The following is a 15,205-nucleotide window of genomic DNA, read 5'->3' on the forward strand; positions in this document are numbered from 1 at the left end:
GTCACTTACCTCTCACAAAACTCCTTAGGTTAAGACATGGCATCATGATTCTCTTCTCCTAGGAGGGACTAAGATCTGCAAGAGACTAAGATCTTTCTTACTCCTACCCAGGAGAATAGATGGAATGGAGAGGCACAAGTTGAAAAAGCCAAGATATGTACCTTTTCAAAACTAGTCAGTCCCCAGCTGAATGGTTTTGAAAAGTCACTGGCTTCCCAGCAGATTTCCAGTGCCATATTGGATGCTTTCAGGGTTCTAGACAAAACTATTCTACCTAGATCTGTCCTGTTTTTAGTTCTTTTCAATATTGTCTTTGATCTTAAGTCTTCTAAGAGTCTATTTTTGTTGTGCTTTCTATTTAAAGAATCACTGATTTACAGATGGGGGAAACTCAAGGGTCATTTGATCCAAATTCTTCACTTTACAGATGACAAAGCTGAGGTACAGTTAAATTTTGTCAAATGCATCTCTGAACTAAGATGTTCCAACTGTAAATCCAGTGCCCCTTCCACTAATATCTTATTGTCTCTCAAAATGGAGCATCACTGAATCCCTTTCCCTAGGCAACCAAAGTGACTATATTTTAATATCACTGTTTCCAGTCATCACCCCTTAGTCTACAAATGTTCTTTTTGGAGGCAGGGTGAAGAAAGCATTTTTTTTCTCTTCTCAAGAGTAGAAATGGAAAGGGCAGAAATTCTAACAAGAAGCAGAGTGGTTGTAAAGTATTAGAAATTTCATACAATCTTTATTTTTGATCTTTTTGTAACCCAGCATAACTGACTCAAAGTTTCTTTTAACCTTGAAGGAAATTTTGGCTATATGGAGGCTCACATGAATACACTTTTATTGAATTCTTAAATGTCCTCATATTTGAACTTAAAAATATATACATGCCTTTTCCATTTTCCTATCCAGCTATTCTTTGCTCTAAGCAATAAATTTGGAAATACTGCAATATTATAGATAGATGTATATTATGCCAATTGTGGCATTTAAACAAATTGACATTTTTACAACCTTACTAGAAGGCCTTAAAGCAAAGATTAGATTCACAGTGAAGTAAAAGGCCTGTAGTAAGAAGAATCAGATTATGTTTTTGACACATGGGCATTCTGAGGAGATTTTCATCACTCTATCAGGTGCTTAACAAAGAAAGATAGCTTAAACATTCTTATAAAAGAAATAAATTGCAATGTCTGTTTAAAAACTGCAGTCATTGCTGCAGTGTTCTGCAGTATGTTCACAGGTTTAGAACTAAAAAAGGGACATTTAGTTCATAATATCTATTTAGAGACTAACAAAAAGAATAGTATATACAATAGAAAAACAGCTGAATCAACTATTAAATTTTTTTTAAAAGGATATCAAAGCCCTGGTTATCACAAGAAGTTATCAGATTAACTGATACTAAATAGGAAAAGGGCAGATAGGTGACCCAATGGATAGATACTGGAGTGACCTGCCATTTCTTTCTTCTCATTTGAAAAGCTCATCTGACAGATGAGGAAACTGAGGCAAACAGGGTTAAGTGACTTGTCCAGGGTCACACAGCAAAGTGTGAGGCTGAATTTGAAGTCAGGAAGATAAGACTCCAGGCTCAGCACTCTATCCATGAACCATCCAGCTGCCCCAAGAAGCTAAGTAAATATAACTACAGACTTAGCACAGCATCCCTTCACTCAAATCCAATTCATGTCCTTGTCATGGCATCACTTCCCTGATGTCAATCTTCTTGGGAATGAAAGACAAACATTATTAGCTGCCCCAAGAAACTAGGTACATATTACTACAAAGCAACCTGTTCTATATCCCAAGTCTGTGTGTATTCCACTCAAGAGAAAGCATATAGAATAAAGAACAAGGAGAGTGATGTATAAACCTTCCCAGTAACTATCTCCAAACCATTTTGCCAATGGCCATGAATCTTTCTAATAAAGGAAAATTGAAGTCAAATCAATTAATAAAAATATACATGCTCATTTAATGTGTTCAAGTTACTGGGAAGCATAAAGAGGACTTTCAAACTTCCTGTCCTTAAGAAGTTTACAATCTAATTTAAGTGACAAGGCATTTAATACAATATGAAAATTAAACAATAAAGATAGTCATGAAGAAATGACCAGAAGTCGATATGATTAAATGACAGAAGAATGATGCAAAGAAGGAACATTATGAAGTTAGAAGAGGAGAGAATGGTGTAATAGATTACAGGATTTCAAACTGGAAAATCCTTAGTCCAATTCCTTTATTTAAAAGATTAGGAAACCAAGATTCATGGGTAATGATTTTCCCAGGGTCATACTGGTTAGGATTCCTATCCATTCTTTTTACTGTTAATCCCAGTGTGCTTTGCCACAACAACCTATTACTCTAAACTGGAATAATCTCATAAAGCCTCACTGAGGAATACTTTCCCACAAATTTTATATAATGTTATTTTGCAAATTTGATATTCAGATCTATCACACATATCTAATATAAATGACATAAACTTTAATATTCTCAATGATAGAGAATTTGATCAAAATTAAACAGAATATGTTTATGTTTCAGACATGAGACATGTCAAATATTAATACAGACTCTGGGATAATCTAGGATTCTTATAGGTTCCTATATGAACTCTGGAAGTTTATCTGAAATAAATCATCTTTAGTCAGTATACTGACCAAACTAATTTAGAAAAACTTTTTTATTATCTAAAGAATCAGTGGTCATAATATTATTAAAAATTTCAGTATTTAAAATAATGTAACTACTTAAATACTTTTTTAATACTTAAAAATAAATGTTTGATATTATAGCATTAAGAACAATAAAGAAATATTTAAAAGAAAAAAAGAACTAACCTTTGATCCATCTAAACTGATTATTCTATACACATTTCTTGTGCTGTCATAGAAGTAGGATACTGTAACTGCATGCTTGCTGGTGGGAACCCAGTTTTTCTTTGTATTTGGGTCGATCTGGAAGACATGAGCTCGAGTGCTGAAGATGGGCTGTTCCCTGAGGGACAGAAAGTAACAATAATCAATCTGATTAGAAGCAGTAGTGAAAAGAAGCACAGCATAATATATCCCCAAATCTTTTTTAAAAAATCCCATGGGGGATTAGTGCAATTTAGTATTGCACACATAAAATATAATCTCAAGAGAAAAAGGTCACCAATGAAGTCATCTGACAGTATAAGGTAATGTACTCTAAAGACATTTAAATATTGGTTCTTAAAATATAGCTAAATACATGCATATAATAGCCTACTTCCTCATTTCCAGGCTCAGAATACTGAACTTGGTGTCAAGAAGATCTGAATTCAAATTCTGTCCTCAAATACTGGCTATTTTTGTGATACCTAGGCAAATCACTTGAACTTTTTGTGGCTTTAGTTTTTGTCTGTGAAGTGAGGGTACTAGTATCATCCATCTCATAGAATTGTGGTGAGGATCAAATGGAATAGCATATAAAGTGCTTTGTCAATCTTAAAAATACTCCATAAATTTTAACTGTTTTTATCTACTAACATTCTTAGTACTAATTATTATTTTTAATACAAGTATATCACTTGATGAAAAAGAACAGAATTCACATGCTAAATCTTTTTCATTAAACTTTAATATTCTGATTGCCAACATATGAATTGCAATTTGAAACAATTAAACTAGTTAAATTATGATTTGGCTAACCCTTAGTGACTACAGGATACATATTTTATTCACTCAGAGTTATGCTCATGAAAAAGCTTAAAAACTAATTAGCACTTCTCAAGCATTAATCATATGCATGATTTATTAGAATCATGGTATCCACAGATGGAAGAAATCATATAATTATTCCATACCCACATTTACAGAAACAGAAACTGGGATTAACTCTCCTCGAATAATACCAAAAGTTACAAGAAGGATTCTTCTAGGTTTAAATCCCAAGTTCTTTCCACCAAACTTTCACTGCCTCAATTAAATAACATAAATAAAAAGTTTCACTTTCTCAGTACTCCTTTCAGAACAAAATAAAAACAAAACAAACCATGTAATATCATTCACGCCTCAGTAGATTAGCAATGAAGTACATCCCTCTTCACTTGGCAGAGATCATAGATTACAAATGCAAAATGAGAGGTATATTGTTAGATATGGTTAAGATATTCATTTGTATGCTTAATTTGTTCCAAATGAAGTTTTTTTGGGGGGGTGGAGTGGGGTGGAAACAGGTGTCACTGGGATGTGATGGTGATATTTAAAAAGAGAGAAATCAATTAAATACATTTTTTTTCAAATATGAAATAAAACTATTCAAAGGAATCCCCTAGAGAGGATGGACAAGTTGGATTTAAAAATTCTTCTGCACTTTGACAAATGTAATCTAGTTTTGTTAAATTTTATTTTTGAGATAAACACATAAAACTACATTTTAAAAATTATATTATAAAAAGATTTAATTTTATTTGTGACATATTACCTTTTATTCAAAAAAAAGCTCTAGAATGTTAATTTTTCAAAATCTGAGCTCAACACTTGTTTCTCTTAAATAACAACTTTAAGATATCTTTTTCTGAAATCTAAAACTGTTTTTATTTGCTATGCATAATAGTTTTCCTTTCTAAAGGCCTTAAGGAGAGTATTTTATATTGGTAATATTAAATGTTTTGAAAAATCTATAAATGGATAAAGAAATGCAAGTAGTTGTATGGGAATGAAAAAGGAAAGAGTTAAAACAGATTAACAAGTTCAATTTTTAGGCAAATATCTTTCATTTTAGGTTATTGAATATTCCACATTTTCTTACTTGCTTCAACCTTCAAAAATGTCACATAGGGATTTTTCATTAAGGAAGTGGGGGTAGGGAAGGAAGATAATTTGAATACATACTCTTTTCTTCAGTAATTCTCTCAAATTTTTAGTTCTAAAGCTTCAAAAATATTTTTCAGGGAGGAGAATCTGTTTTGAAGGATTTAATTGCCGAACACAAAGCAGAAAGTAAATATCATTTCCCTTTATATTTACAGTGTGAACTTAATTGTCATTATCAGGATATAGGTGATACTTTCTACACACACACACACACACACACACACACACACACACACACACATTTTAATTTTCTTCTTTTACTGAGAGGAAGTGTAGAATAGTGGATATAAAACCTGCTTTAGAACCAGGAAGGTCTGGGTTCAAATTCTACCTCTGACTATACTGGCCATAGGACCCCTAGTCAAGTCATTTAACTACATTAGTTTTTCCTTTCACTATTTAGATGTCATTCACTTAATATATATAGTTATATAAGTGTATATTTATATACACATATAGTTACAGCTATGTAAGTATATATTTACATATCCATATATCTAAATGAAATATTGAAATTTTTTCATAATCTACTTATTCCTTTAAGGATAATGCAATCTCTACTTGCATTGTCTTTTAGCCATGTCTATTTTTATTGTTACCTTGTCTGAAATAATTGTCACCCCCTACTTTTTTTTTTAATATTCATCAGTCATAATAAATTCAGCTTCAGCCCTTCGCTTTAACTGTGTGAATCTTAATATTTCAGGTATGTTTCTTATTTAAAAAGGGGGGGGAGGAAGAACATGTTGGATTCTAATTTCCTTAACTTTATAGGTGAATTCATTTCATTACTACCATTATGATTATTTATTATGTCTTTCTTTTTCTTAAATTTTTTTTTAGGGTTTTTTTTTTTGCCAGGCAAATGGGGTTAAGTGGCTTGCCCAAGGCCACACAGCTAGGTAATTAGTGTCTGAGGCCAGATTATTATGTCTTTCTTATGTACTCTTTATGTTCTTGTTCTCCTATACCCTACACCCTTCAAAAATAAAAATCTCTCTATAAGTTAGTGAATGGTATTCAGGAATTATTGTGGCCAAAACATCTATCTAATGAGTCCTTCCTCACTTAGCTAGACTGTTGAACAAAAGACATATAAAATCTAGAAAAGATTCATAACTGGTCTTTGAGGCATAAAAGGACATGTCTCAGTGGGCATAACCTTTGAAAACTCCATGCCACAATGAAATATCAGAGTAGGACTTTTGAGAAAGAAATGTTGTGATGCTAAAATTTCACATTACTAATTAAAAAGTTTATTTTCCCAAATATTGTCTGCCTTCTTTAAATAATCTCTAGTCAGATTATTTCAGATTCATAATATAATTAAATCTAAACAGAATAAAAAAGAAGAAAATAAGGATTTATTAATTGTCTAATATACATATATATATGTATACATACATACATATATATCAGGCACCATGAAGTCCACTTCATAAGAACTCTGGAAAGTAAATACTAATAGAGGAACCAGAAGTAAACAGGTTAAATAACTTTCACAGGATCATACATCTAGTAAATGCTTGAGGCCATTTTGAACTCAGGACTTCCAGACTCCAGGTCCAGTACAGCTGTCCAACACCTCCTATTCCCCAACTCTCCCCATCCCCCCACCACCATTGACTAGAATGTATGGAACATACTTCACATCACTCAAAAGCACTTTCATACAATCAGTGCGCAAAACTACTTTCATCATTTAGCACACTGTAAATACATTTATACTAAAACTGATTGGAATTACAGCAAGGGTATACTGTGCTCTTTTTACATTCAGCTTTAAAGGGGTGTTTTGGGACAACAGTAGAGAAAAGATCCATCAAAATCTTGATAGATTTTTGTAGTGAACCTCTTGTAACATTTTTTCCTTATGGAAACCCTTTGCCAATTAATATCAGGGAAAATAATGACTCTGAACTTCTTTTCAATACCTCCTTTAATCTTCCATAGCATTGTTTAGACATTCTTTTAACAGCCCTGCCTACAAATTTGATTTTTAAAAGGTAGTACAAGAAACTACTGATAAACTAGGGAGAGGAAACTTGGTATGTTAGAAAGAACACACATATAGGCTCTGGAATCATAGCATCTGGGTTCAAATTCTACTTCTTACTTTCTCCCTGTGTGACTGGGGGTAAATGATTTTACCTCACTGGGTCTGTTTTTTTCATCTAAAAGCTGAAATAAAATCAGTCTCTGGGACCCCTTTCAGTTCTAGATCTATGCTCCAATAAACTATGCCTGGAATCCTTCTGTTCTAAAATTTTTACTTTCTTTTTTCTGGTCAAAATTATTCTAATTGTGAAAATTAACACTATTTTATGTGATCAGACCAACTAGCACTCAATTATATATACTTATTAATAAGACTAATCTTTGACATTTTCTTTGCTGATTATTTATAGTTTATGCTAGTTCAATGTTTAATGATTGGCATTAAAGTTGAAGTCAAATGAAGTAAAGCTATAAATTTATTAAATAAAACCATGACCAAATCATAACATATTTGTATTCTTTTCGAGATTAAAAAAAATAGAGAAATACCCAAAAAGGGGAAAAAAACCCCCAAACTTTCAAGTCAAGATACACAACTTACAGAGGTCTAATTTGTATTCTTTACCAACTACTTGACAGTAACTGTCTCTGTACTGAGATGGAAGCTCTGCTATAATCAATCACAGAATCAGAGTTGGAAGGAACTTAAGAAGTCACTGCAATCAATCCCCAGTTCAGCAAGAATTCCCTTTGACCTCATACTTGCCAAATGGCTTATTCTGCCTGCTGAAGATTCTTTTCGTGGTGAAAGTTTCAGAATGAGTTCACCCACTGTTCCCAGTTTTGTTCTTTGGGATCAAAGACAAGTTCAATACTTCATAATAGTACTTCAAAAACTTTAAAACTTCTATCAAGTCCCAGTTATGATTTCTCTTCTTAGTCCCAGAAAGGACTAAGGTGTGCCAATTTTTTTTTAGCCGCTAAAGGCCATGAAATTGAACATCTTCATCATACTTGCAGCCTTACTATTTGTCAATATTCTTCCAAAAATTTTAGAACCTAAGAGTAAACACAATACTTCAGAGTTGTCCTGATCAGAGTAGAATGCAATGGAACTGGGGGGTGGAGCCAAGATGGCCACATGAAGGGATCAAGTCTTAGGAGCTCTGGGATAAAACTCATAAGCTAAGGACTCTTAACTAAAGTTTCGAGAGACAGAACCCAAAAAAGGACCCAGTGAGGCAGTTCTCCTGCTCAAGGTAACCTGGAAAAGAGCAGAAAGGCTCTGTTCCCCAGGGTCAGAGGGGCAGCCCGCCAGAGCAAAAGAACTTCAGCCTCCCGGAGGAAGCCCTAGGGCGCTGGGAGCAGCGGGGGAGTCTCCTGAGCTGCACCCCGGGGAAGCACCTGCACAAAGTGGGGGAACAGCAGGGGACGAGCGAGCATGTGGAGCCCAGCCCTCAGGGCACACAGCTAGCAGCTTGGTCTTTCTGCAGCCCAGACCAGGAAACAGAAGCAGGCGGAGCCCTTAAGCAAGAGCCTCCAGGGCATGAGAGCCCATTGAGCTGAGGGAGGGGAGTGAAGAGAGAGAGAGAGACTGCCCATCTCTGTCCTCTGCCCCTGGAACAGGACTCTGGGGCTCTGACCACATTCAGATCCTGATTGCAGTCTAGGCCCTCCCATAGAACAACAGAGCCCCCCCACCCCACCTTGGCCCCGTGGCAGAGGGGGGCACATATGGTCATTCACAGACCAGGAGGGAGGACAGAGCCTCACACACCGAGACCCTTGTGGGAGTGTCCCAAAAGCTCAGGAAGCACCCCAAAACCAAGCCCAGGCTGGAAAAATGAGCAAGCAGAGAAATAAGAGGAAAACTATTGAGAAATATTTTGCAAATGAGCCCAAGAAGGATCAAAATAACTCAGTCTGAAGATGAGGAAGCACAAGCTCCTGCATCTAAAGACTCCAAGAAAAACAGAAATTGGGCTCAGGCTATGACAGAGCTCAAAAAAGACTTTGAAAATCAAATGAGGGAGCTGGAAGAAAAACTGGGAAAAGAAAGGAGAGAGATGCAGGAAAAACATGAAAATGAAGTCAGCAGCTTAGTCAAGGAAATCCAAAAAAATGCTGAAGAAAATAGCATGCTAAAAACCAGCTTAGGTCAAATGGATAAAACAGTTCAAAAAGTTACTGAGGAGAAGAATGCTTTAAAAAGCAAAATTGGCCAGATGGAAAAAGAGATAAGAAAACTCTCTGAGGAGAACAAATCCTTCAGACAAAGAATAGAATTCAGGGAGGTTGATGAATTTACAAGAAATCAGAAATCAATACTTCAAAACCAAAAAAAAAATAAAAATTAGAAGAAAATGTGAAGTATCTCATTGAAAAAACAACTGATATGGAAAACAGACTTAGGAAAGATAATTTAAAAATTATTGGAATACCTGAAAGTCATGATCAGGAAAATAGCCTTGACATCATTTTCAAAGAATTACTACAGGAAAATTGTCCTAATATTCTAGAAGCAGAGGGCAAAATAGAAATGGAGAGAATCCACTAATCCCCCCCCCCCCAGAAAGAGATCCCAAAAATCCAACCCCTAGGAATATTATAGCCAAGTTCCAGAACTCCCAAGTCAAAGAGAAAATATTACAAGCAGCCAAAAGGACACAGTTTAAATATCGTGGAGCTGCAGTCAGGATCACACAGGACTTAGCAGCAACTACATTGGAAGCTCATAAGGCTTGGAATACAATATACCGGAAGGCAAGAGCTTAGAATGCAGCCAAGAATGAACTACCCAGCAAGGCTGAATGTCCTCTTCCAGGGAAAAAGATGGACTTTCCATGAACCAGGGGAATTTCAAATGTTCCTTTTGGAATGGCCAGAGCTGAACAGAAGGTTTCATCTTCAGATACAGGACTCAGGTGAAGCATGGAGATTGGAGGAGAGGGGGGAAATATGAGGGACTTAATGAGGATAAATTGCATGTATAGAAAAATGATAATGATAATATTCATATGAACCTTCTCAATTAATAGAGCAAGTAGAGGGAGCTTTTACAGTTGAAGCACAGAAGAAAGCTGAATTTGAAGATAAAATATGGTGTAAAAATGGAGTCAATAGGAAAAAAGGGAAATGGAATGGGAGAAAGAAAAAGGAAAGGGGGAATAGTCCAAGATATTTCACATAATAAGATTTTTTTTTATTACAATGAGCTATTGCAATGATATGGAAGGGGGGAGGCAAGGGGGAATGAGGAAACCTTTGCTCTCATCAGAGGTGGCTAGGAGAGGAAACAGCAAATATACTCAATGGGGTATAGACATCTGGAGTAAGAATGAGAGAGGGGGGACGGGGGAAGGGGGGATGTGAGTGATGGAGGAGAGGCTGGACCATGGGGGGAGAGTGGTCAGATATAACACATTTTCTTTTTTTACTTCTTGCAAGGGGCTGGGATTGGAAGGCCTGCCCAGGACCATAGGGCCAGGTGGATTCTGGGCCTAAGGGGTGGTATGGGGGCTCAGGGCCTCTTGGCCCCAGGACCAGGGATCTGTCTGCTGTGCCACTCAGCGACCCTACAGCAGAGTTAGAGTGAAAGGAGAGAGAAAATATAGTACATGGTAGTGTTAAATAAGAAAGGAGGGAGTTGCGATCAGCAATGGCAATGTTGAAAAAATATGGAAGTAACTTTTGTGATGGACTTATCATAAAGAATGTGATCCACGTGACAGAGTTGTTGGTGTTGGAACAAAGACTCAAGCACATTTTTTGTTGTTATTACTTAGGGGAGAGTGCAGGGCAAGTGGGGCTGGGTGGCCTGCCTGGAGCCATATAGCAGGGTGATCTTTGGGTGTCTGGGGCCGGATCTGGACCCAGGTGCTCCTGGCTCAAGGACTAATGCTCTGTCTGCCACCCAGCCACCCCTACTATTATTACTATTTTATTTTATTTTGGGTCCTTTTTTTGTCTTCTTTTTGGTTTTTGTAGGGCAGTGGGGATCAGGTGGCTTGCATGTCACATGGCTGGGTGAATGTTGGGTTTACGAGGCTGGATATGGGCTCGGGTGCTCGTGGCTCCAGGGCTGGTGCTTCGTCCACTGCACCACCTGGCCATACCTAAAATTATTACTATTTTTTTTTAAATTTTTTTCCTCTCCCCTTTACTTTTTTCGCCCAAGCAAGTCTTAATCTATATTCATGGGGGGGGGGGGGGGATATTTTGTTTACTTGTAAACAAGAATATTTTATTAATGTAAAAAAACATTTGTACAAAATGAGAATAAAAAATAAATAAAAAAAAAAAGAATGCAATGGAACTATCACAAACCTAGATCTGGGCACCACATCCTCTAAGTGTAATTTATGAGCACATTAACTTTTTTGGCAACGTATACAATATTAACTCACACTGCACCTACAGTGCTGAGATAGTTTTCAGACAATGTGCTGTGTAGTCATATTTCACCCATCTTATATCTGTAGAGCTAATTTTTTATCCAATTTTAAGATTTTGTACTTAGCCCTAATAAATTTCAGTTTTAATAAATTCAGTGGAAACCTCTAAACTGTTAAGACTCTTGGGAGCTGGCTCTATGATCTAGCATGTTATTTATCCCTCCTAGCTTTGTGCTATTTGAAAGTTTGATAAGAATGAAATCCAAGCCTCTGCCCAAGTCATTGATGAAAATGTTGGTAGCACAGGATCACACAGAAATCCTGGATTCATAAGTTAATTTTATGATTTCATGTAAAATTTAGATTTTATTTCCTATGACAAAAATATGCATTTTCTCAAAAATATGCACTTCTCAAAATGTAAATATTATTTAAGCATATATTTCAATGAAATCACTAAAAATCTCATTCAATTTCATCTCTAGATGATCACATTTAAAAGCCTAATAATTTTTCCATACACCATTTAAAGGCAAACAGATAAGTTTTACCCAAAAAAGGAATCCAAAAATTATTTACACTACTATATAGAGAAACCTCTTTGAAATGAATCATTTGGCTTGCCTTCCAATCTTTTGTTTCTCAAATTACAAGAAACAGACTTAACTAAGATACATATCAACCAGTACCAGTTACCAAGATGGTACAAGAGAAATCCCCTGTAATATTTCCTCTAAGAGTTTACAGATATGAAATTTAAGGGGGGTTCTGTAAGATCATAATATTTAAGAATCATTTGATTCTCCCCACTTTTTTTCTGTTTTTGGTGTACTCCTATTATTTTACTATGGATTACTGAACAATTAAAAAAAAGGAATTAGGTGAGCCTAGTCAAAAAACAAAAACAAAATACAGATTTCAGATGCAAAAGTGTGTGTGTGTGTGTGTGTGTGTGTGTATCCAAATACATATGTATACACACATATAAAGTGCAGGTATACACACATTTATATTTATACATGTGTATACATAATGGTATATACACACACACACACAGACATTACACATTTATAATATCTCAGGCTGCCAAGTCAATTCTAAACTAAACCTCTTTATTAGCAGAAAGGAATACAATGTATATAAATTTTTAAAGAATGGGACACTTGCTAACCATTAAGACCTAGAAATAAAAATTGAATAATGCAAAAATGTCTATGGTCAGAGGAATTAAATTAAGTCACTCTCCTGCCCATTACTTCTTGCATCTTGGTCTCTAAGTGTTCCTTCTCAATGTCTTACTTTAGGTCAGACAGAATGAGATACTGGAAAGGTTACAAATCTGGTTGGCAACAACAAAATCTTCAATTTTATTTAAAAGAAAGGAAAAAGGCTAGTTGAACCGAAGTATATAATGCAGATGACAACAAATATTACTAACCTTGTTATACATTTCCAACTGCCATACCAGTCTCCTGACAAAAAGATGATAGACTCAAGATACAGAATGAGATTATGGTCAACATGGGACTTTGTTTTGCCTGACTACTCATATTTTAAAAGAATTGTGCTGTCCTTGAATGGATGGGAAGTAGAATAGAGGAAAAATGCTTGTTAATTTGGGGGAAAGATTTAGTATTAAGAAGAGTCAAGTGTTGAAAGTATTAAGGAAGTTGTAAAATTCATGTGGAGGTAGATAGCTGGAAGTAATTTTGACCTGTAAAGATGAGAGAGAAATGGAAGATGTGAACTTCAAAGAAGTTGACAGGGCTAGTTAGTTATACATTTTTATCTAGAAAAGATCTTAGGGGTCACCTATTCAAATGAGAAAAATGAGGCCCACAGAAATTGAAATTTGGAAAGCTGGGATTCAAACCCCTATCCAACAACTCAAAATTTTATCCTCTTTCCACCGCACCTTGCATGATCAAGTTGCTAGTACAGAGCAAGGGGTGTGAAGAATAAGGATCATGCTTCCTCTTCTTCTTCTTCTTCTTCCTCTCCTATCTCTGTTCGGAGGAGGGGCTTTAGAAAAGAATGGCTAAAAGATAATCATCTCCAAGGGAAAAGGCAGGTTTCAATCAAGTGCCCAGAAGTAGGCTTATAAATTATCTAGCAAATTGTTACATGCTTGGTTTAATAAGGACTTGATTAGTAACAAAGATCAGAGAATTCCCTAGAAATATCCACTTTCTCTAGAGTAACTTGGCTACCAACTCTACCTTATTGTACCAGCCTGGCACATATCGCCATCTAGTGATGTCAAGCTCAATAGGAGTATAAATACTTCAATGGAACATATGTATCCATATCTGAGAGGATGTATTCTGTACATTCCTGTACACAGAAACCAAAGAGCAATTATGGAAATGAATGAGTTTTAAAAAACATTAAATCATCACATTTAAGGCTGTAAGAATGGATTAATTTTAAGAGAAATATTTTAATGCATAATTGAAGGTCTGACTATGTATCTATTTATATAACTTCTCCACTCAAGTATGAGAAGTACAGAGACATGTCTAAATAACTGGTAATTTGTACCATACTATTGAACAGTCAGGAATGGCAGAGGTTAAACATTTAGGTATCTTTAGGTTCCCTAATGTATGATTTAACCAGTTTCATAATAAAAATTTGATATAAATTATATACATGATATTAAAGACCATTTAAAATTAGTTGCCCCTTATTATTTGCTCAGGGTAAGGGGGAGTTTGTAGGAGTAGTTTATTTCTTTGACACAAATAACCAAATATTTTATTTCTAAAAATATTTCTATACATGCTAGTCACCTTTTTTCCTCAAAAATTTTCAATGAGATTTTTAAAATTAAAAATAAGTTTAAATAAAATTGTTTTGATTTAAAATGGAATATACACTCATAAATATTAAAAATTCAAATCTATCAGCTTTAATTTTACCTTATAAAAATAAAAAAAGTATGTAAGAAAGATCAACAAGAAAAACTATTAAATGCTATGATTTTTCCAGGGCATTCCAAGAATCTTAATGAAAATTAAAACCATTAAAACTTAAAACTCCACTAAAACTTTTGGAATACCCGGTATAATGTCAAATTTATGCAACTCCACAGAAATTAGAATTTTTGTGTTGTAAGCTCTAATACACAGGTTATAAAATTATATGTATAATTAGAAACTATTCAATTATTTAATTTAATTGAAATTTTCATATGTTAAGTTCTTTTTGGGATCTTCATAGCTCCAAAATTGAAGTCATTTTAGTATGATCCTTCTTTTAATTTTCCCATTTCTCTTAGTAAGAATGCTAGTGTCATGGGGTGGCTAAGTGGCCTAGTGGATAGAGCACCGGCCCTGGAGTCAGGAGTAACCTGAGTTCAAATCCAGCCTCAGACACTTAATAATTACCTAGCTGTGTGGCCTTCGGCAAGCCACTTAACCCCATTTGCCTTGAAAAATCCTTAAAAAAAAAAAAATGCTAGTGTCAGTGACAGCAATGACATTCTTGATACTTGTCCTTCACCATAACCTATGAGCAGTCAAATCCAAGCTTAACTTCACAATTTCCCTTCACAAATTTCCCTTTCTCTCCAGTCACAATACCATTGACTTTGTTCATATTCTTATCAACTCTTGCTTGGATTTTAATCTCCATCTAAGCGAGTGTTTATGTCCCTTCTAACTGCTATATATAATCTACCCTCATTACTTCACTAAAATAATTTTTCTATTGCAAAGATTTGATCATCCAGTCTTTTATTTAAAATTAATAATAATAGCTAGTATGTTTTATATATAGCTCTTTAAGGTCTGCTAAATTATATGGAACAATTTACAAAGTGTGGGCTCCTGAGTTCATTGGCAGTGACTGATAAGAAGACCTATCTACTCATTTTGAGTGAGCTGTTAAAAGATAATCTCATTAGATTGTCTTTCCTCCTAAATCTTTTCAACAACTTCCCTAATTTCTGCCCTTGTA

General features: G+C 35.1%; 1 protein-coding gene across 4 annotated transcripts in view; it reads right to left on the bottom strand.

Annotated features, from left to right (window-relative positions):
- HOMER1 (homer scaffold protein 1) overlaps positions 1 to 15,205 on the bottom strand; it is a 147,543-nt gene that overhangs the window by 86,229 nt on the left and 46,109 nt on the right. For all 4 annotated transcript variants that reach the window (XM_074201365.1, XM_074201366.1, XM_074201368.1 and 1 more), the window contains exon 2: positions 2,853 to 3,009. In XM_074201365.1, coding sequence (XP_074057466.1) covers positions 2,853 to 3,009 — 157 coding nt within the window. The remainder of the gene's footprint in view (positions 1 to 2,852; positions 3,010 to 15,205) is intronic.

This window comes from Macrotis lagotis, chromosome X (assembly GCF_037893015.1).
Source record: "Macrotis lagotis isolate mMagLag1 chromosome X, bilby.v1.9.chrom.fasta, whole genome shotgun sequence".
Taxonomy (NCBI): domain Eukaryota; kingdom Metazoa; phylum Chordata; class Mammalia; order Peramelemorphia; family Peramelidae; genus Macrotis; species Macrotis lagotis.